Source organism: Heterodontus francisci, chromosome 29, assembly GCF_036365525.1.
Source record: "Heterodontus francisci isolate sHetFra1 chromosome 29, sHetFra1.hap1, whole genome shotgun sequence".
In the NCBI taxonomy this organism is placed as follows: domain Eukaryota; kingdom Metazoa; phylum Chordata; class Chondrichthyes; order Heterodontiformes; family Heterodontidae; genus Heterodontus; species Heterodontus francisci.
This window is the reverse complement of record NC_090399.1, coordinates 6,488,238-6,509,847: the sequence shown is the minus strand read 5'-3', so window position 1 is coordinate 6,509,847 and position 21,610 is coordinate 6,488,238. Positions and strand designations below refer to the sequence as shown.

At 41.9% G+C, this 21,610-nt stretch overlaps 1 protein-coding gene across 2 annotated transcripts in view; it reads left to right on the top strand.

The window, feature by feature from the left end:
* LOC137346092 (tenascin-like) overlaps window positions 1-21,610 on the top strand; it is a 326,039-nt gene that overhangs the window by 91,742 nt on the left and 212,687 nt on the right. The window contains exons 8-10 of one of the 2 annotated variants that reach the window (XM_068009390.1): window positions 16,684-17,214; window positions 17,873-18,248; window positions 19,683-20,092. The exons of the other annotated variant lie outside the window; for it this stretch is intronic. Of the exons in view, the coding sequence (XP_067865491.1) occupies window positions 16,684-17,214; window positions 17,873-18,248; window positions 19,683-20,092 (1,317 nt within the window). The remainder of the gene's footprint in view (window positions 1-16,683; window positions 17,215-17,872; window positions 18,249-19,682; window positions 20,093-21,610) is intronic. 2 annotated transcript variants of the gene reach the window in all.

Sequence of the window (21,610 nt, the reverse complement as noted above, 5' to 3'; positions counted from 1 at the left end):
CTTACTACTATTAGTAAACCTTACAGATCGTGATAATCCCCAATAATACTTAATAAAGCTTATGTATTAAGTTGTCGGAATTTGAGCGAATGCACTCCCTGCCAGTCTCTCTCTTTCACTCTGTATTATAAATTATAAAATCCGCTTTAGTTTTTAGTTTATATAATACTGAATCAATCAGGTCTTATTTTATATTTGATTGCTTCAGATTAAATTAAACTAAAGGCTTAACTGTATCCTCACCCCAGCGACTTTCTGTTTCCCTGCTCGCTCTGTCGACTGTGATGTCATTCTGATGTCATTTTTCAATTTTCCCCCTGCTCTGCTCCCGCTGTGTTCTCTCTCTCTCCCTCTCTCTCGCTGTCCCGCTCTCTGTCTCTGTTGCTCTATCTCGCTCTCTGTCTCTCTCTCTCTTTCTCTCTTCCTTTCTCTCTCTCTCTCTCTGTCTCTGTCTCTCTCTGTCTCTCTCTCTCTCTCTGTCTGTCTGGTCTCTAACTGTCCTTTTGGCACGTTTTTTAAAGCTCCGCTCCCACCGTGCTTGCTCTCTCACTCTCTGTCTCTCTCTCTGACTTCATTCTTTTCCTATTTCTTCATTCCATTCCATGTTCCACCATTCATTCTATTCCAGTGTTCCATCATTTCATTCATGTGTTGCAGCATTCATTCCATTCCATGTTTTATCATTTACTGCATTCCTGTCTATCATTGTTCATTCCATTCCTATGTTCCATCATTTATTCCCATATTCATCATTCTACTCACATTTCATTATATTAATTTTTTCTATAATTCCATTCCCATGTTCCATCATTCCAGTCCTCTGTTCTATCATGCATCCATTTCTGTTTTCACCGTTCATTCCATTCCCATTTTTCATCACTCATTCAATTCTTGTGTTTCATCCTAAACTTCATCCCCTTGTTTTGCTATTCATTCTATTCCTCTGATCCATCATTTCATTCCTGTGTTCCAACATTCATTCCATTCCGGTGTTTCATCATCCCTCCATTCCCATGTTCAATCATTCATTCCATTCCTGTGTTTCATCTTTCTTCCATTCCCTTGTTCAATCATTCATTCCATTGCTTTATTTCATCATTCATTCCATTCCCCTCTTTTGTTAATCAATTCTCATCTTCTATAATTTATTCTATTCCTGTCTTTCATTATTCTTTCCATTCTCCTGTTCCAACATAATTCCTTTTTTACTATTTGGTGATGGGGAGTGTCAGTGACCAGGCCAGTATTTATTAGCCATCTCTAATTGTCCTTGAAAATTCTACTGTTTCATCATCATTCTTTCATTTCCCACGTACCATCATTCCATTCCCATATTATATCATTCATTTCATTCCCATATTTCATCATTCATTCAATTCATGTATTTCATCCTTCATTTAATTCCCATATTCCTTATTCATTCCATTCCCATTTTTCATCAGTCCTCCATTCCCATTTTTCATCAGTCCTCCATTCCCATGTTCCATTATTCATCCATTTTTGTGTTCCATTATTCATTCCATTCCCATGTTCCATCATTTCTTTCTTCTTTTCATCACTTCATTCCTGTGTTCCATCATTCAATGTAATCCTGTATTTCATCATTCATTCCATTTGTATGGTTCATAATTCATTCATTCCCATGTTGTATTCTTTAATTCATTTACATGTTACAAGTTTCCATTCCCAGGTTTCATTCCATTCCTGTATTCCATCATTCATTCCATTCCCATAATTTAACATTCATTCCATTCCTAAGTTTTAACATTTAAACTATTCCTGTGGTTCATCATTCTTCCATTCTCAAGTTTCATTATTCATTCCATTCCTGTGTCCGTCATTCATTTCATTCCCCTCTTTTGCCATTCCCATGTTTTGTTGTTCAATTCTCATCATCCATCATTCATTCCATTCCTGTCTTTCATCATTCTTTCCATTTCCCTGTTCCATCACGATGCCATTTTTTAATTTGTTGATGGCATATGAACACCAGCATTTTTAGTCCATCCCTAATTACCTTACCCTTGAAAATTCCCATGTTTTATCATTCATTCTGTTCCCATGTTTCATTGTTCATTCTGTTCCCATGTTTCATTATTCCATTCCCATCTTTCATCATTCATTCCATTCCTGTGTTCCATCATCCATTCCTGTCTTTTATTATTCATTCCATTCCCATGTTTCATCAATCATTCCTGCTTCAGAATTCAATTTCCACATTGTATCATTCTTTCCATTCCTGTGTTCCATCAGAATTCCATTCCATTGCTTCATCATTGCATTTCCATGTTCTTTCACACATTCCATTCCCATGTTCCATCATTGATTCCTGTTTCAGCATTCCATTTCCTCTTGTATCATTTTTTCCATTCCTGTGTTCCATCAGAATTCTATTCCCTTGTTTCATCATTGCATTCCGGTGTTCCTTCACACATTCCATTCCCATGTTCCATCATTCATTCCATTCCTAAATTCTATCATACATTCCATTCCTGTGTTTTATCAGTTCATTCCCCTGTTCCATCATTCCATTCCCATGTTCCTTCATACATTCCATTCTCTTGTTTCCTCATTCCATTTCCATGTTCCAGCATTCATTCCATTCCTATGTTCCATCATTCCATCCGTATTTCATCATTCACTTGCGTGTCTCATCATTCATTGCATTCCCTTGTTTCCTCATTCCATTGTTATGTTCCATCTATTCCATTCCCATGTTCCATCGATGTCATTCCCATGTTTGTCATTCATTCCATTCCCGTGTTCTGTCATTCATTCCATTCCAGCATTCCATCATGCATTCTGCTGTTGCTGTGCTCTTGCTGTGTATTCTTTGTTTTCTCTGTTCCTGTGTTGTGTTGTAGCTGGCTCTTCACTTGGTCATCAAAAGGAAATGTGACTTTGTCATGGGATCTTCCTTCCCTCCAGTGTTCCTTGCCCTACTGACAGTAAAGGGGAAGTCAGCTAAATCGAATCCCATTTGTCAGTTGTCAGCTGTATCAGATTGGTTCAGTTGGAAGTATTATCAATTTTAGGATGGAATCTGTAGGTTTATGCTCTATTGAGGTTTAAGCCTATTATGTAGGCAATACTGATGAAGTGCTGTACTGCCAGAGATTTTGTCCTTCAAGTGAGCCATTAAGAGCCATGTTTACTTGCTCCACTGACTCATGTCCACATGAAAAGATTGTTTGACACTATTTTAAGAAGTATAGGGAGATCTCCTTGCGTCTTCATCAACATTCCTCTCTCAACATACGCTTCAGAGCCAACAGCAACATGCATTAGATAATGCCTTTTACATGGTAAAAAATCCCCAATGCACTTCACAGGAGCGTTATCAAACTAGATTTGCCACTGAGCCACAGAAGGACATATTAGGACAGCTGATCAAAAGCTTAGTCAAAGAGTTTGGTTCCAAGGAACATCTTAAAGGAGGAGAGAGGTGTAGAAGTGGAGAGGTTTAGGGAGGGAATTCCAGAGCTTAGGGCCCAGACAGCTGAAGGCACGGCCGCCAATGGTGGGCCGATTAAAATCAGGGATGTGCAAGAGGGCAGAATTGGAGGAGCGCAGATAACTCAGTGGTTTATAGGCCTGGAGGTGAATACAGAGAGAAGGAAGACCATATGATCATATGAATTAGGAGCACAAGTAGGCCATTCAGCCCCTCCAGCTTGCTCCGCCATTCAATAAGATCATGGCTGATCTGTTTCTGACTTGAATTCCACACTCTCATCTACTCCCTATAATCTTTCATTCCCTTGTCTAACAAGAATCTATCTACCTCCCCCTTAAAAATATTAAATGACTTCGCCTCCACCACCTAGTGAGGCAGAGAATTCAAAGCCGCACAACCCTCTGAGAGAAAAAAATTCTCTTCATCTCTGTACCAAAAGGGTGACTCCTAATTTTAAAACAGTTCCCCCTAGTTCTGGACTCACCCACAAGAGGAAACATCCTTTCCACATTCATCTTGTCAAGACCATTCAGGATCTTATATACTTCAATCAAATCTCCCCTCACTCTTCTAAACTCCAGTGAAAACAAGCTCAGTCTGTCCAACCATTCCTCAAAAGACAACCGCTCACTCCAGGTAGTAATCTAGTAAACCTCCTCTAAACTGCCTCCAATGCATTTACATCTTCTTTAAATAAGGAGGCCAACACTGCACACAGCATTCAAGACGTGGTCTCACCAATGCCCTTTATAACTGAAGCATAACATCCTTACTTTTATTTTCAATTCCTCTCGTAATAAAGGAATGCATTCTATTAGCCTTCTTTATTACTTGCTGTACCTGCATACTAACATTTTGTGACTCACGCAGTAGAACACCTAGATCCCTCTGCACCTCGGAATTCCACAGTCGTTCTCCATTTAAGTAATACTCTGCTTTTTTATTCTTCCTGCCAAAGTGAACAACGTCACATTTTCCCATATTATACTCCATCTGCTAGATTTTTGCCCACTCACTCAACCTATCTATATCAGTCTGCAACCTCCTCATGTCCTCTTCACAACTTTCCTACCTATCTTTGTGTCCTCTGTAAATTTAGTTACCAAGGCATTGCTCCTCTCATCTAAGTCATTGATATAAATTGTAAAAGATTGAGGCCTCAGCCTAGACCCCTGCTGGACTCCATTCATCACATCCTACAATTAGAAAAGGACCCATTTGTGCATACTCTCTGTTTTCTGCCTGTCAGCCAATCTTCTATCCATGCCAATATGTTACCTCCTATGCCATGAGCTTCTACTTTGCACAATAACCTTTTAGGTGGCACCTTGTCAAATGCCTTCTGGAAGTCCAATTACAGTACATTAACAGGCTCCCTTTTATCCACAGCACATGTTACTCCTTCAAAGAACTCCAATAAATTGAGCTTGTTTTCACTGGAGTTTAGAAGAGTGAGGGGAGATTTGATTGAATTATATAAGATCCTGAATGGTCTTGACAAGATGAATGTGGAAAGCATGTTTCCTCTTGTGGGTGAGTCCAGAACTAGGGGGAACTGTTTTAAAATTAGGAGCCACCCTTTTGGTACAGAGATGAGGAGAATTTTAAACCTGATTTCCTTTCACAAAATTATGCTGACTATTCCCGATTACCTTGAGTTTTTCTAAGTGCCCAGCTACAGCCTCTTTCATGATTGATTCTAACACCGTTCCTACAACAGGCTTCAAGCTAACTGGCCTATAGTTACCAGTTTTCCTCCTCCCCCCTGCTTGAACACAAAGGTTATATTTGCTACTTTCCAGTCTGATGGAACCTTTCCAGAATCTAAAGAATTTTGAAAAATTAACACCACACATCTACTACCTCATTGGCCACATCTTTTAAGACCCTAGGATGAAACCCATCAGGACCAGAAGAATTGTCAGCCGCAGCTCCATCTGTTTGGTCACTTCCGCTTCCCTGGTGACTGTAATTTCGCCAAGTTCCTCTCTTCCTTTCACCTCCTGATTTACAGCTATTACTGGAACGTTTCTTTGTATCCTCTATAGTGAAGACAGAAGCAAAATATTTGTTCATTTCATCTGCCATTTCTTATTATCTACTATTAACTCTCCATTCTCATTCTCTAGAGGATCAACACTCACTTTACTTACTCTTTTCCTTTTTAAATACCTGTCGAGACTCTTGCTATCCGTTTTTACATTTCGAGCTAGCTTCCTCTCATACTCTAATTTCTTTCTCCTGATTAATCTTTTAATCATTCTCTGTCACTCTTTATATTCTGACCAATCATCTAACCTGCCACTCATCTTTGCACAATATATTTTTTCCTTAAGTTTGATGCTTTCCTTATCTTCTTTAGTTAACCATGGATGTTGGGTCTTCCCCTTAGAATTTGTACAGTCGGAATATACTTATTCTGAGTAATCTACAATATCCCCTTAAATGTCTGCCACTGCTTCTCTATTGATTGTCTTGTAACTTAGTAACCCAGTTCACTTTAGCTAGTTCAGCTTTCAGGCCTTATTTAAGTTTAAAATACTAGTCTTAGACCCACTCCTCTCTCTTTCAAACCGGATGTAAAATTCAATCATATTGTGGTCACTGCTACCTAGAGGTGCCTTTACTCTGAGGTCATTAATTAATCCTGTCACATTACACAATACCAAGTCTAATATAAACTGCACTCTGATAGTTTCTGAGAGCAGCATGTTTTGGAACCAATCTCGAAAGCATTCTTTGAACTCCTCATCCAGGCTATTATTGCCAAACTGATTTTTCCAGTTTATATGTTAATCAAAATCACCCATGATTATTGCCATCCCTCTATCACAAGCACCCAATATTTCTTCTTGTATACTTCGTCCAACATTGTGATTACTGTTAGGGGGCCTGTAGACCCCTCCTAATAGTGACTTATTTCCCCTACTATTCCTCATCTCCACCCAAACTGATTCAACATCCTGATCTCCTGAATCAAGGTCATCTCTAACAATTGCACCAATGGCATCCTTGATTAATAGTGCTACCCCTCCATTTTTACCTAGCTTCATATTCTTCTGGAATGTTATATACCCCTCAATATTAAGGACTCAAATCCTTGTCATTCTGCAGCCATGTCTCTGTAATGTCTATCAGATCATATTTATTTACTTCAATGTGCACTATTAGTTCATCCACTTTGTTTTGAATACTAATTGCATTCAGATACAGAGCCTTTAGTTTTGTCTTTTAGTTATCTTTATAACAAGTCTTGACTGTTGGTGTGGTCTTAGTTTTTTGCTCTCTGTTCCTTCTTGCCATTCTCTGACCTTCATTTCCCATATTACTATCTGCTCTCCTGCCTTGACTCTATCCTTAGATTTGCTACATCAAACCAAGCTTGATCCCTCTCCCCCTCCCATCCCCCACTCCCCCCCCCCCCCACCCTACCTTTAGTTTAAAGCCCTCTATACTTCCCTAGTTATACAGTTTGCTAGAACACTGGTCCCAGCACGGGTCAGGTGCAGACTGTCCCAACGGTACAGCCCCCACTTTCCCCAGTACTGCTGCCAGTACCCCATGAACCAAAACCCACTTTTCCCACACCAGTCTTTGAGCCATAGATTCATTCCACTAATCATCTTAATCAGAAGTGAGGCCCTGGAGGGTGAGAATTTTAAAATCGTTTCATTTCAATCACGCGTACATCTCATTGGTGTTGGTGCAAATCTCAACAAACATGTTAAAATGCATTCAAAGTGCTCGAAGTTACTGAACTTTAAAAGAACCCACTATAAGTGAAGCTGTTTGAAATAGGTCTTGAAACATCTTTAAGACTCTGTACAAATCCAAGTCTGTCTTTCATGCTTCTCACTCAGGGCTTTGAACACCACAACGTTACGACTTCTCGGATAGTGCAGGCTGTGTTTTACTGAGTGGCTCATACTGCCTGAATTCCCAGAGAGAGTGCAGGGAAGTGAAAGCGGAACTTGCTCAGAGGGGTTCCCAGTTTTTGCTGCTCTCTGATTCCATCACTAGTGCACTCTGTTTCTTTAATGATCTTCCATTGGCTGCCAAATGACTAGCTGTACAGCTGCAGAAATCCATCTCGCAGGAAATAAAAGAGCCAGTTTCCCCGCCAAGAGAGACGTCTCTGACACTCAACCCTACGGCAAGGGAGACTGCAGAGACCACTTTACAGTATGCAGACCTTGCCCTGAGCCACACATGTTCAGAGCATGCTTTAGGAATCCAGGACACATTTCCAAACTCCGAGTATGTGCTCCCATTCAGCGCCGCTCCACAACTGGAGAGCCATTATATCAAATCACACTTGGCCTATCCTCAGGGGATGTTTAAGGCCGGGTATACATCCTGCTTCAATTTGTGTTTTCATTGATGTCATTGAAAAGAAGAAAACACTTACATTTCCATAGCACCTTTCCCAACCTTTTCCCAAAGTTTTACAGCCTCTTAAACAGTTTTTGAAGTGCAATCACTGTTGTAACTTGGGGAAATGCAGCAACCAATTTGTACACAGCATGATCCCACACATAGCAACGAGAAGATAATCTGTTTTAGTTGGGATCGTTTTCCATCCTTTTGAAAGGATCTCATCTGAAACATAGAATCTCCGACAGTGCAGCACTCTCTCAGAGTGTCAGCCTGGATGTTGTACTCAGGTCTCTGGAATAGACCTTGAACCCACAACCTTCTGTCTGGGAGGAAAAAGTACTACCCACTGAGCCACTTCTGCTTTAGGTCAGCAGGCTTGCATCTGATTTTCCTAGATTCACCATGGGATGTGTTGTTCTCATCGGTCTTGTTACTTTAAACAGCAGAGTACAGACAAACAAAGTTGTAACAATGCAGAATCAGATCTTTAAGAAGACATTATATCTCACAACCCAGTATGTGTGCTTGGGCACATCGCACTTCATGATTCCAATATGAGTACAGCATACAGTGGTTCACTCACAACTCTGATACTAATTCAACCTTTCGTCTCTGCATGCCATGCATGCTGCCATTAAATCATAGTACATCAAAGATGCATAAAAGTGACATCAGAATAACAACATGCTGTCAGCAAAATGCACTTAACAAACTTCTGATTATTTTGTTACCATGGTTATATGGCCCTTTTAAGCTCCATGATTATATTGCCCTCACAAACTCTTCTGATCATTTTATTACAATAAACAAAAGTGACCATATTAACATCTTTCAGACCTTTATAAACATGGCTGAGTAAATTTCATTCATGCCTTCATCTGAAAAGACATCCTTGCCATCGGCCTGCTGACGCAATGCATCCCATGCTCAGCAGAAAGCTGTTGTAACTCATTGTGTGCTGGTCCCACAGACAGCCCAGGACATCGAGGTACTTGGGTAACGTGAATTCTGGTGCATACAGGATACAGTAGCTCCAGGCAGGTCAACAGGCGAACTGGCATCAAAACACTCGGTATATCAACTCCCAATCCTCTGACTCCTTCTGAGTTCCCGGGATTGCATTGATTTGCATTTGACTGATGATCAATGTGGTACATTGTTTGGACAGAAAGAGTGACTCATAGGGTTCTGGAACCAGCAACGAGAGAGAAGTGAAGGGGTTGATGGTTATAAGGACAATGACAGCATGCAGATGTTATTGGGGAGTTGCACGGGAAGAGTTCAGGCTTTTACTCTCTAGAAAAGTTGACATTAGCAGATTGAAAGGCAAGGAAAGTCGGATGTGGTATGTCAGTATGATGGGGCAAGGCAGAGATGATATCAGAGGATTATACAATCCACCTGTAAAAAGGTTTATTCCGTCTAAGTGTAGGGAGCACTGTTTGTGAACCTCCAGAGTGGGAGAAGATACATCCAGAAAGGGAGTGAGATGGGACGGGGAAGTTTCACCTCTATACGCCATTGGGCCCCATATGGGCAATGAAGGGCAATGAGGAACATCCTTCAGTGCAACACTCGGTGAATTCAGCTCAGATCTCAAATCTCTTTTCCATAACCAGTTGCAGATATTGTCTCAAAACTGCTAACCATTAATGTTTCCAGTAAAGTTTTAGTGCTGAACCGTGACTTAAACATGATACTTCAGTTGGCCCATTCTTGCTCATACATGTCAGTTGTGAGATTTTATTCCCAGTGGGCGTTTAGACTTCAGTCGGTTGGCTGTGGTTCCTGGAGCTGGATGTGAGAAGCAGAATCAAGCCTTGTTCCCTGGTTAAAGTGGGCCCACTCTCTCTGAGAGTCTGACAAAAAGCCTGTTATAGTGGGAAACCAAAACAGAGTGGACGCTTTATACAGACTCTGCTGGCAAGAGAGGTAAAGGCAAAGGGTCTTATATCTGAGGCCACAGACTGTTGGAGAGTGTTACAGTGAGAGGTGTGTGAGGGAAACTGTAAAATAACATGCTTTGGATTCCATACATTTCTATCCCCTGTGTTAGATAGAGAGTGTTACAGTGAAGATTGTGTTCAACAGAATGTTACAGTGAAGATTATGTTAGATAGAGTGTTACGGTGAAGATTGTGTTAGAGTGAGTGTTACAGTGAAGATTGTGTTCAACAGAATGTTATAGTGAAGATTATGTTAGGTAGAGTGTTACGGTGAAGATTGTGTTAGAGTGAGTGTTACAGTGAAGATTGTGTTAGAGAGAGTGCTACAGTGAAGATTGTGTTAGAGTATTCCAGTAAAGATTGTCTTAGAGAGTGTTACAGTGAAGATTGTGTTAGAGTGTTACAGTGAAGATTGTGCTAGAGAGTGTTACAGTGAAGATTGTCTTAGAGAGTGTTACAGTGAAGATTGTGTTAGAGTGTGACAGTGAAGATTGTCTTAGAGAGTGTTGCAGTGAAGATTGTGTTAGAGTGTTGCAGTGAAGATTGTGTTAGAGAGAGTGTTACAGTGAAGATTGTGTTAGGGTGTGTTACAGTGAAGATTATGTTAGAGTGAGTGCTACAGTGAAGATTATGTTAGAGAGTGTTACAGTGAAGATTGCGTTTGAGAGAGTTTTACAGTGAAGATTGTGTTAGAGAGAGTGTTATAGTGAAGATTGTGTTAGAGAGAGTGTTACAATGAAGATTGTGTTAGGGTGTGTTACAGTGAAGATTGTGTTATAGAGAGTGTTAAAGTGAAGATTGTGTTAGACTGTTATAGTGAAGATTGTGTTAGAGAGAGTGTTACAGTGAAGATTATGTTAGAGAGTGTTACAGTGAAGATTGTGTTAGAGTGAGTGTTAAAGTGAAGATAGTGTTGAGAGAGTGCTATAGTGGAGATAGTGTTAGAGAGAGTTTTACAGTGAAGATTGTGTTAGAGAGAGTGTTATAGTGAAGATTGTGTTAGAGAGAGTGTTACAGTGAAGATTGTGTTAGGGTGTGTTACAGTGAAGATTGTGTTATAGAGAGTGTTAAAGTGAAGATTGTGTTAGACTGTTGTAGTGAAGATTATGTTAGAGTGAGTGCTACAGTGAATATTATGTTAGAGAGTGTTACAGTGAAGATTGCGTTTGAGAGAGTTTTACAGTGAAGATTGTGTTAGAGAGAGTGTTATAGTGAAGATTGTGTTAGAGAGAGTGTTACAATGAAGATTGTGTTAGGGTGTGTTACAGTGAAGATTGTGTTATAGAGAGTGTTAAAGTGAAGATTGTGTTAGACTGTTATAGTGAAGATTGTGTTAGAGAGAGTGTTACAGTGAAGATTATGTTAGAGAGTGTTACAGTGAAGATTGTGTTAGAGTGAGTGTTAAAGTGAAGATAGTGTTGAGAGAGTGCTATAGTGGAGATAGTGTTAGAGAGAGTTTTACAGTGAAGATTGTGTTAGAGAGAGTGTTATAGTGAAGATTGTGTTAGAGAGAGTGTTACAGTGAAGATTGTGTTAGGGTGTGTTACAGTGAAGATTGTGTTATAGAGAGTGTTAAAGTGAAGATTGTGTTAGACTGTTGTAGTGAAGATTATGTTAGAGTGAGTGCTACAGTGAATATTATGTTAGAGAGTGTTACAGTGAAGATTGTGTTAGAGTGAGTGTTAAAGTGAAGATAGTGTTGAGAGAGTGCTATAGTGGAGATAGTGTTAGAGAGAGTTTTACAATGAAGATAGAGTTGAGAGAGTGTTTCAGTGTTTGTGTTACAGACTGTGTATTACATCAAAAAGAATGTTTTATGGAGAGTTCAGTCATCAGTCTGAGGATAACTGAATGAATTAAACTCCTCCAAAGGGCATATTGTATAAAAACAATCTTTACGGGGGCGGAGTTTACAACCTGCAGTCTGTGACATCCTTCATCCAACAATCTTTTCACATGTACTTGGTTTTGTGACTTGCAGTGCCTCCTCTTTCCCCTGCCCCATCTCAGTTAGTATTTCAATGTTAGGCAGTTAACTTCTTGACAAAACTCAAGGACAATGTTGACCATTTAATCTTCTTTTCTCTCTCCAGGTTTTTCTACCCAATTCCAAACCTTGGTTCAGTTTTATTTATTCCCTGTCTTTTTCCTTCAGTAAATTCCTCATGGGCTTGGAGTGATGAGCAATCGAACATTGGGAGTACTCAGCCAGTGTGGATCATTCCCTTCACTCCATTACAGCTTCTGTTCATGATGCAGTCTATTAATCACTTGGATTTCTTTTCTTTTCCCCCAGAGATTCCATCCTTCCATCTTCCGTTTCTCTTTCTCCTTTTTATTTCCGCAATTCACATCCTGGGGGCTTGGATGAGATTTGATCGAAGTGGGTTTCGCTGGACTCTGTCCCTTCCCTCTTTCCCCTACCTGCCTGTGAAGAATTAACTGTTTTTAATGGACTGTAGCTTTTACTAAATTTTCCGGGTGTCAGGTGGCAGTTTGGGGTCTTTGTTCCCCCCAGGCATCACACAGGCTAGGCTCCGAATAAAAAAAAGCAATCACTAAAGCCTGTAACTGATGGAGGTATAAAGCTCAAGCAAGATTCTGCTTTTAGTGGAGGGGCTACCCTTTTAAAATAAGCAGGTTAATGCCTGTGTTAAAGTGGTACAGAGAGGAATGCCATGAGGTTCAGTTCCACTTGAGAAAACTCCACAACCTAAAGTGGAATGGACAAGCTTATTGATGTGCAACAGTGCCTTCGGAGAGGGTCACTGAGATAAGGCAGGCACTGTTTGGGAAGTGCCTAACACGAGCCAGTATCTCTATCTAGCTCGCTGGATCAAAGTTCAATGTGTCAAAGCTCAGTGGGTCAAAGCTCAGTGTACCATAGCTCCGTGGGTCGAAGGTCAGTGGGTCAAAGCTCAGTGTACCATAGCTCCGTGGATCGAAGCTCAGTGGGTCAAAGCTCAGTGTACCATAGCTCCGTGGGTTGAAGGTCAGTGGGTTAAAGCTCATAATAAATTTCACAATCAGTTTGAGGGTGAGAAATTTGGGTCTGAAACTTGTGTCTTAAACTTAAATAAATCCAATTACAAGGGTATGAAGACAGAGTTGGCTAAAGTGGACTGGGAAAATAGATTAAAAGATAAAATGGTAGAGAAGCAGTGGCAGGCATTTAAGGAGATATTTCATAGCTCTCAACAAAGATATATTCCATTGAGGAAGAAAGAGTTGATGAGAAGGATGCACCATCCATGGCTAACGAAGGAAGTTAAAGATGGTAACAAATTGAAAGAAAAAGTGGACAATGCTGCAAGGATTAGTGGTAGGCCTGAAGATTAGGAACATTTTAGAAACCAGCAAAGGATGGCTAAAAAATAATGTAGAGGGAGAAATTAGAGTATGAGAGTAAACTAGCAAGGAATATAAAATCAGACAGCAAAAGCTTCTACAAATATATAAAAAGGAAGAGAGTAGCTAAAGTAAACATTGGTCCCTTAGAGGATGAGACTGGAGAATTATTAATGGGAAACGAGGAAATGGCAGAGGCTTTGAGCAAGTATGTTGTATCCATCTTCACATTAGAAGGTACAAAAAGCATCCCAAAAATAGTGGAAAATCAAGAGGAAAAAGGGAGGGAGGGAGCTTACAACAATCCCTATCACTAAAGAAAAAAGTACTTGGAAAACTAATGGGTCTAAAGGCTGACAAGTGTCCTGATGACCTGCATCCTAGAGTCTTAAAAGAAGTGGCTGCACAGGTAATTGATGCATTGGTTGTAATCTTCCAAAATTCCCCAGATTCTGGAAAGATTCCAGAGGCTTGGAAAAGCGCAAATGTAACACTTATATTCAAGAAGGGTGGCAGTGGTGGAGGGGGGGCGGGGGAGGGGATATAAACCAGGAAACTATAGTCCAGTTAGCCTAACATCATTGGGAAAATGCTGGAATACATTGTTAGAAAGTATAACTGGGCATTTGGAAAATCAGACAGAGTCAACATGGTTTTATGAAATGGAAATCATGTTTGACAAATTTATTAGCGTTCTTTGAGGATGTAACAAGCAGGATGGATAAAAGGGAACCAGTGGATGTAGTGTATTTGGATTTCCAAAGGCATTCGATAAGGTGCCACATAAAAGGTTACTGCACAAGATAAGAGCTCATGGTGTTGGGGGTGATATATTAATATGGATAGAGGATTGTTTAACTAACAGGAAACAGAGTGTCAGGGTAAATGGGTCAATTTCAGGTTGGCAAACTGTAACTAGTGGAGTGCCACAGGGATCAGTGCAGGGGCCTCAACTATTTACAATCTATATTAATGACTTGGATGAAGGGACCAAGTTTATTGGAATTTAATTTGCTGACAATACAAAGATAGGTAGGAAAGCAAGTTGTGTGGAGAAGGCAAAGTATCTGCAAAGATAAGCGAGTGGGCAAAAATTTGTCAGATGGAATATAATGTGGGAAAATATGAAGTTGTTCACTTTGGGGGGAAGAATTGGTGGTAGGCAAGTTGATGGAAAAGGTGCTGAGGGATAGGATTTCTGAGCATCTGGAAAGACACTGCTTGATTCGGGACAGTCAGCACGGTTTTGTGAGGGGTAGGTCTTGCCTCACAAGCCTGATTGAATTCTTTGAGCAGGTGACCAAGCAAGTGGATGAGGGTAAACCAGTGGATGTGGTGTACATGGATTTTAGTAAGGCATTTGATAAGGTCCCCCATGGTAGACTTATGGAGAAAGTCAGGAGGCATGGGATAGTGGGGAATGTGGCCAGTTGGATTAAGAATTGGCTAACTGATAGAAGGCAGAGAGTGGTCTTAGATGGTAAATACTCAGCCTGGAGCCCAGTTACCAGTGGCGTGCCGCAGGGATCAGTTCTGGGTCCTCTCCTGTTTGTGATTTTTATTAACGACTTGGATGAGGAAGTCGAAGGGTGGGTCAGTAAATTTGCAGATGATACAAAGGTTGGTGGAGTTGTGGATACCGAGGAGGGCTATTGTCGTCTGCAAAGGGACTTGGATAGGTTGCAGTGCTGGGCTGAAAAGTGGCAGATGGAGTTTAACCCTGAAAAGTGTGAGGTCGTCCATTTTGGAAGGACAAACATGAATGCAAAATACTGGGTTAACGGTAGGGTTCTTGGGCATGTGGAGGAGCAGAGAGACCTTGGGGTCTATGTGCATAGATCATTGAAAGTTGCAACTCAAGTGGATAGGGCTGTGAAGAAGGCATATGGGGTGTTAGCGTTCATTAGCAGAGGGATTGAATTTAAGAGCCGTGAGGTGATGATGCAGCTGCACAGGACCTTGGTAAGGCCTCATTTGGAGTACTGTGTGCAGTTCTGGTCGCCTCATTTTAGGAAGGATGTGGAAGCCTTGGAGAGGGTGCAGAGGAGATTTACCAGGATGTTGCCTGGAATGGAGAATAAGTCTTACGAGGAAAGGCTGAACATTCTAGGCCTCTTCTCATTAGAAAGGAGAAGGATGAGGGGTGACATGATAGAGGTTTATAAGATGATCAGGGGAATAGATAGGGTAGACAGTCAGAAACTTTTTCCCCGGGTGGAGCAAAGCGTTACAAGGGGTCATAAATTTAAGGTGAAGGGTGGGAGATATAAGGGGGATGTCAGGGGAAGGTTCTTTACCCAGAGAGTGGTCGAGGCATGGAATGCCTTGCCCGGGGAAGTTGTTGAGTCAGAAACTTTAGGGACTTTCAAAAGGCTTTTGGATAGGTATATGGATAAAGGAGAATGATGGGGTATAGATTAAATTGTCCTTGACAGAGGACAAAGGATCGGCACAACATTGTGGGCCGAAGGGCCTGTTCTGTGCTGTATGTTCTATGTTCTATGTTCTATGTTCTAAAAGCAGACTATTAGTTTCATGGAGAGGGACTGCAGAATGCGGTGGTACAGAGGGATCTGGATGTCCTCTTACATGAATCACAAAAGATTAGCATGCAGGTACGTGCAGTAATTAGGAAGGCAAATGCAATGTTGGCCTTTATTGCAAGGGGGATGGAGTATAAGAAGTCTTGCTACAACTGTACAGGGCATTGGTGAGTACTGTGTGCAGTTTAGGTCTCCTTACTTAAGGAGGGATATACTTGCATTGGAGGCAGTTCAGAGAAGGTGCACTGGGCTGATTCCTCAGATGAAGGGGTTGTCTTATGAGGAAAGGTTGAGCAGTTTGGACCTGTATTCATTGGAGTTTAGAAGAATGAGAGGTAATCTTATTGAAACATATAAGATTCTGAGCAGGCTTGACAGGGTAGATGCTGAGAGGATGTTTCCCCTTGCGGGGGAATCTCGAACCAGGAGTCACTGTTTCAAAATAAAAGGTTTCTCATTTAAGACGGAGATGAAGAGGAATTGCTTCTCTCAGAGGGTTGTTAATCTTTGGAATTCTCTTCCCTAGAGAGCAGTGGAGGCTGGGTCATTGAATATATTCAAGGCTGATGGAGACAGACTTTTGATTTACAAGGGAGTTATGGGGGACAGGCAGGAAAGTGGAGTTAAGGCAGCAGTCAGATCAGCCATGATCTTATTGAATGGAAAAGCAGACTTAAGGGGCCAAATGGCCTACTCCTGCTGCTATTTCTTATGATCAGTGGGTCGAAGCTCAGTGGGTTAAACTCCATTCACTCCAAAGATCCCATTGCACTTTGGTAGCTTTTTCCATTCTCCATTTGGTTGTGGAGTTTCTTCGAGTGAAATTGAGTGTAGTCAACGAGAGTGAAGATCTTTTGCCACAGCAGGCCGATAAAGCAGGATTCAGGCAGAACTTAATATTTAAGGTGGAGGTCCAAGAAGTTCGTGGAATGTCAATGAGCAATAGTGTCATTCTTCACTCTTGTCACAGGTACATGGCAACAAATAGTTAACGTCAGCTCTGTTTTAATAGAAAGTCTCACCCAGCGGGAATTTGCTGGCACTCACTCAACTCAAGCCGTGGCTGCCAATGAAAGCCAAATTATCCACGACATATCGAGGGCCATCTCCAGAAAGATAGCAGCCACCGAACTCTCTGCCGATGTGGGCATGACAGCGCGATCCGTCATTAGGCGCTACCCGGCCTTTGTCAAAAAGCCCGTTGGCTCTCCTAAGGTGCTTCTTGGCACCTCGCCTGCCAGAGTCAAAACCAGTTCGGAGAGGGGACAGAAAACTAAAGAGTCCAAAGACAGACAAAGCCCTGTTAGGAAGGTACAAGAACCCAGCTCAGTGGGAAAGGGGAGACTAGTGGGCCCTGGAAGAAAGGTAACCGGGTCCCCCGGGACCATCTCTACAGTTAAGCTCAGAAACAAAGGACTTGTTGGCTCTCCCTCCTTGAATGGAATGCAAGGAGCTTCTTCCAATGTCCGGAGAACTGGAGAAGGACCTGAGACCCGTCATCACGCGGGGACATCTGAACCGACCATGCTAGAGATTCCTGGAGGTATTTCGCTAGCTTTGTCATGTAACATTAGCATGGTTTACTTCCCAACTGTTTAAAAATAAACTAAATCAAAGGCAAACACGCTATGTATTTATAATAATGAGGGGAATCTTGTTTTACACAGTGAGTTGTTGGGATCTGGAATGCACTGCCTGAAAGGGCGGCAGAAGCAGGTTCAATATTAACATTCAAAAGGGAATTGGATAAATAATTCAAAAGGAAAAGGAATGGCAGGACTTTGGGGAAAGAGCAGTGGGAGGAGTAGAACTAACTGGATAGTTCTTTCAAAGAGCCAGTACAGGCACAATGGGCCGAAGGGCCTCCTTCTGTGCTGTAAGCTTCAATGGCATTTCAAACAATTTCCATAAAAACAGCAAACCATTTTGTGTAAATTTTCTGTAATGAGAGTTCTAAAGCTATGGTGAATTCACAGTCATGGGTGGGAGGAGCAAGGGGGCATGGGAGGGGATGGGAATAAGAACCATTTTCTCTTATTTATAACTTCATGGTCAAACTATGCACTCATCATGAGTCAGCAGGTGGCCTGAAGATCATGTGCAGAAATCACACATAATGTACGAAAGAATAATAATCATTTCCAAACGAAAATTGACTTTAATCCCACCCGCTTCCCCCACCTCCCATTTCCTTTTAACAGGAAAGGAAAGACCAGAAAACAAAGGCTTTTCGCGAATGACTTCTAAAATCAACCAACCTCCTCTCGTGGTTGCCAGGGAACCAGCAGTTTCCAAATCTTCAGTTACAGGCTCCAAGGAATCGGCAAACACTCTCACATTGAATGCTACTTCCAGCCGTGTTGAGCTCTCCTGGGAAGTTGCAGAAGGCTTGTTTGATGGGTTGCTTCTAAGTTACAGAGATCCCGCCACGAACACTGTCCTGCCGGAGATGGTCCTGAGTGGTGATCAGCGGAACGCCAACATCACGGGTCTAACCGTTGGTAAAAGCTATGAAGTCTCCCTTTACGGCACCTCTGGGGACAATCCTTCCCAGCTCATTAACATTACAAAAGCTGCAGGTACTGACTCTCAAACTTTCCTATTCTTTCTATTCTTTCCTAGGTAATAAAGATCGTGGTTGGCCACCTCTCTGGGATGTGCAGGACATTTATTTTGAAAAGGGAACTTCAGAAGGCGCTTATGCAGGATTGTGATATATTTCTTCTTCTCCCCTATTTTTGCAAGAAAGAGTAGTTCATTTGCATCAACTTGCATTTATATATAACCGTGAACATAGTAAAATACTCTTGAGCTTCTTCACATGAGCGTTATCAAACATAAATTAACACCATGCACACACAAGAAGGCATTAGGACAGGTGACCAATAGCTTGGCCACAAAGAGATAGGTTTTAAGGTGTGGATTAAAGGAGGAAAGCGAGCTGGAGAGGTGTAGGGAGGGTATTCCAGAACTTGCAGCCCAGACAACTGAAGGTGTGGCCACCAACTGTGGAGCAATTACAATCAGGGATGCTCAAGATGCTAGAGTTAGTAGAGCACAGAGACCTCAGAGGGTTGTGGGGTTGGAGAAGGTGACAGAGATAGGGATGGTGAGGCGATGGAGGGATTTGAACACAAGGATGAGAATTTAAAATTTGAGGCATTGCTTGACCGGGAGCCAATGTAGGTCAGTGAGCACAGGGGTGATAGGGGACTGGGACTTGGTACGAGTTAAGACATGGGCAGCAGAGATTCGGATGACCTCAAGTTTAGAGATTCCCTTGTGCTCGCGACTGATATTGGCTCCCAGTCAAGCAATGTCTTGATTTTAAGATTCACATCTTTATTTTCAAATCCCTCCATGGACTCTTTCTTCCTTATCTCTAACCTCCTCCAGCCCGATAACTCTCCAAGATATCTGCCCTCCTCTAATTCTGGCCTCTTGTGCATCCCTGATTTTAATCGCTCCACCATTGGTGGAGCAGTGCATTCAAATAGTCAATTCTAGAGGTAACAAAGGCAAGGATGAGGGTTTCGATAGCACAGGAGGTGAGACAGGGGCGGAGTTGGGTGATGTTACAGAGGTGGAAGTAGGCAGTCTTACTGATCGAGTGGATATGTGATCGGAAGCTCAGCTGAGGTCAGTTAGGACCATGGGGGATGTGTGGGGATCCACTCGGGAATAAACAGTGTATTAAATCACTGAATCATCAATATCAAAACTCTGATTGGCCACTTCCATGTATAAAACAGAAAAACAGAGAACAAAACATAATAAGATTTAAAAGACAGAATTATTGTAGACTGCGCAATAATATACAGGTTAATAATGCACAACTTTATTTTACATTGGTGTGTTTGCCAGAATTGGTTTTGAACAGGCACTGTCCATTGGCCTGTTGTTATTTTTCTGAAGAAGATAATGGCTGCCTCATGAACCCGTCGCCCTCAATTAATAAGTGATTAATAATGGAGATTTTTTTTCCCTCCTTTTTACAATGCAATGTTTCTTTGTGTCTGGACCAGATGAAGGACCAATGGCTACAAACATGGAGTCGTCTGTCTTTCAAACAACACAAGTAGAATCTCAGGATACTGGCAGCAAGGAGGAGGAGGATGAGGAGGAAGAGGAGGAGGAGGAGGAGGAGGAAGCGGGGCAGGAGGAGGTGGAGGAGGAGTTGACTGCTCCCCCTAAAACAGAGCTGGAGAACTCGGTGATTCCCAATGTTACCTCAGAGAACCTGACTCTGTGGGGAGCTCCTGCGGCCTACAATGATTCGCTCTCCAGTCCCCAAAACTCATCCCAAATACAGGCGGCCGGTGACCTTCGGCCATTTGACCTCTCGGTTTTGACCCCTGCTGTTAACTCTAACATTACCTACCAAATTGCGACTGATGACAAACTCTCAACTCCTCTTACAGGTAACCAATTAACATGGGATTTAATGATTAATTCTATTCGCACAGGAAGCTACTGATTAGACATCATCTTTTCCACAGGAAGACTGATTATTGGATGCCCGGTAACCATCCCCCCTCCCCCACCACCCTCCAGCCCAGTTCCTTTCTTTACAGGTTTCTGCAGGTATCTGCAGGTGTATATCTTTTCTTTTAGGCATGTTACTGAAGAAACTACGCAGAGTCATGGCGATTAAGATCTTTTTTCCACTGCTGCACAGGAACAGGAGGAGGCCATTCAGCCCATTGATCCTGCTCCAGCATTGTTAGATCAGGGCTGATCTGTATCTTAACTCTATTTACCCTCCTTGGTTCCATAACCCTTAACACCCTTGCCTAACAAAATTCTATCCATATCCATTTTGAAATTTCTAATTGAGCTCCAGCCTCGCCAGCTTTTTGGAGGAGAGAGTTCTAGATTTCTACTACCCTCTGTGTGACAAGGTGCTTCCTGACATCACCCCTGAATGGTCTGGCTCTAATCATAAGGTTATGTCCCCTTGTTCTGGGCTCCCCCCAGACCAGAGGAAATAGATTCTCTCTATCTGCTCTTATCAAATCCTTTAATCATCTCGTTCCCCTTGTACGGCTCACCTTACTTGTTAAGTATTTGAGGTAAGGCATGTTTACCTTTGACCTTTGTGGCAAGGAAATGTGAGATGACCATTTGACAGCAGTCTTAAAGCAACATTGCCAATATTTAGGAAATCATGGTAGCTGTTGTTGATTTATCTGGGATTGAGGTGTGATGCATTATCTGTAAGTGGCGTGAAAGCGTGGTGTCATTTGAAAGAAGAGAGGGATTTGTCACTATGGCTCAGTGGGAAGCTTTCTTACCTCTGAGTCAGATAGCTACAGGTTCAACACCTGCTCTGAAATAATCAGCTCTGCTCCATGATGTAAATGTTGCGATTAGGAAATGATGGATTTGTTGAGTACTCTCACTATCTCGGTCTTTACAACAGAGAGTGAGAATACAGTCCTTGGGGTATGAGGAAAAATCAATCAAGAGCAAGAATTTAGTTAAAAGTTAAAGATTTTGGAGAAACTAATGTCTATCATGAAACAGTTGGTTCTCTTTAAATATGCATTGTTGGAAATTAATTGTTCCCAATTAAATATTAGGAAGACTGAAGCCAGTGTTTTTGGTCCCTGCTGCAAACTCCATTTCCTAGCGACCGACTCCATCCCTCTCCCTGGCAACAGTCTGAGATTAAACCAGTCTGTTCACAGCCTTGCTGTCACATTTGACCCCGAGTTGACCTCATATTCGTGTCATCACTAAGACCACCTATTTCCACCTTCAGAACCTCACCCGACTTCACCCCGTCTCAGCTCATCTACTGCTGAAACCCTCATTCGTTACCTCTAGACTTGACTACTCCAACACACTCCTGGCTGATCTCCCACATTCTACTCTCCCTAAACTTGAAGTCATCCAGAACTCTGCTGCCTATGTCTCAACTCACACCAAGTCCTGTT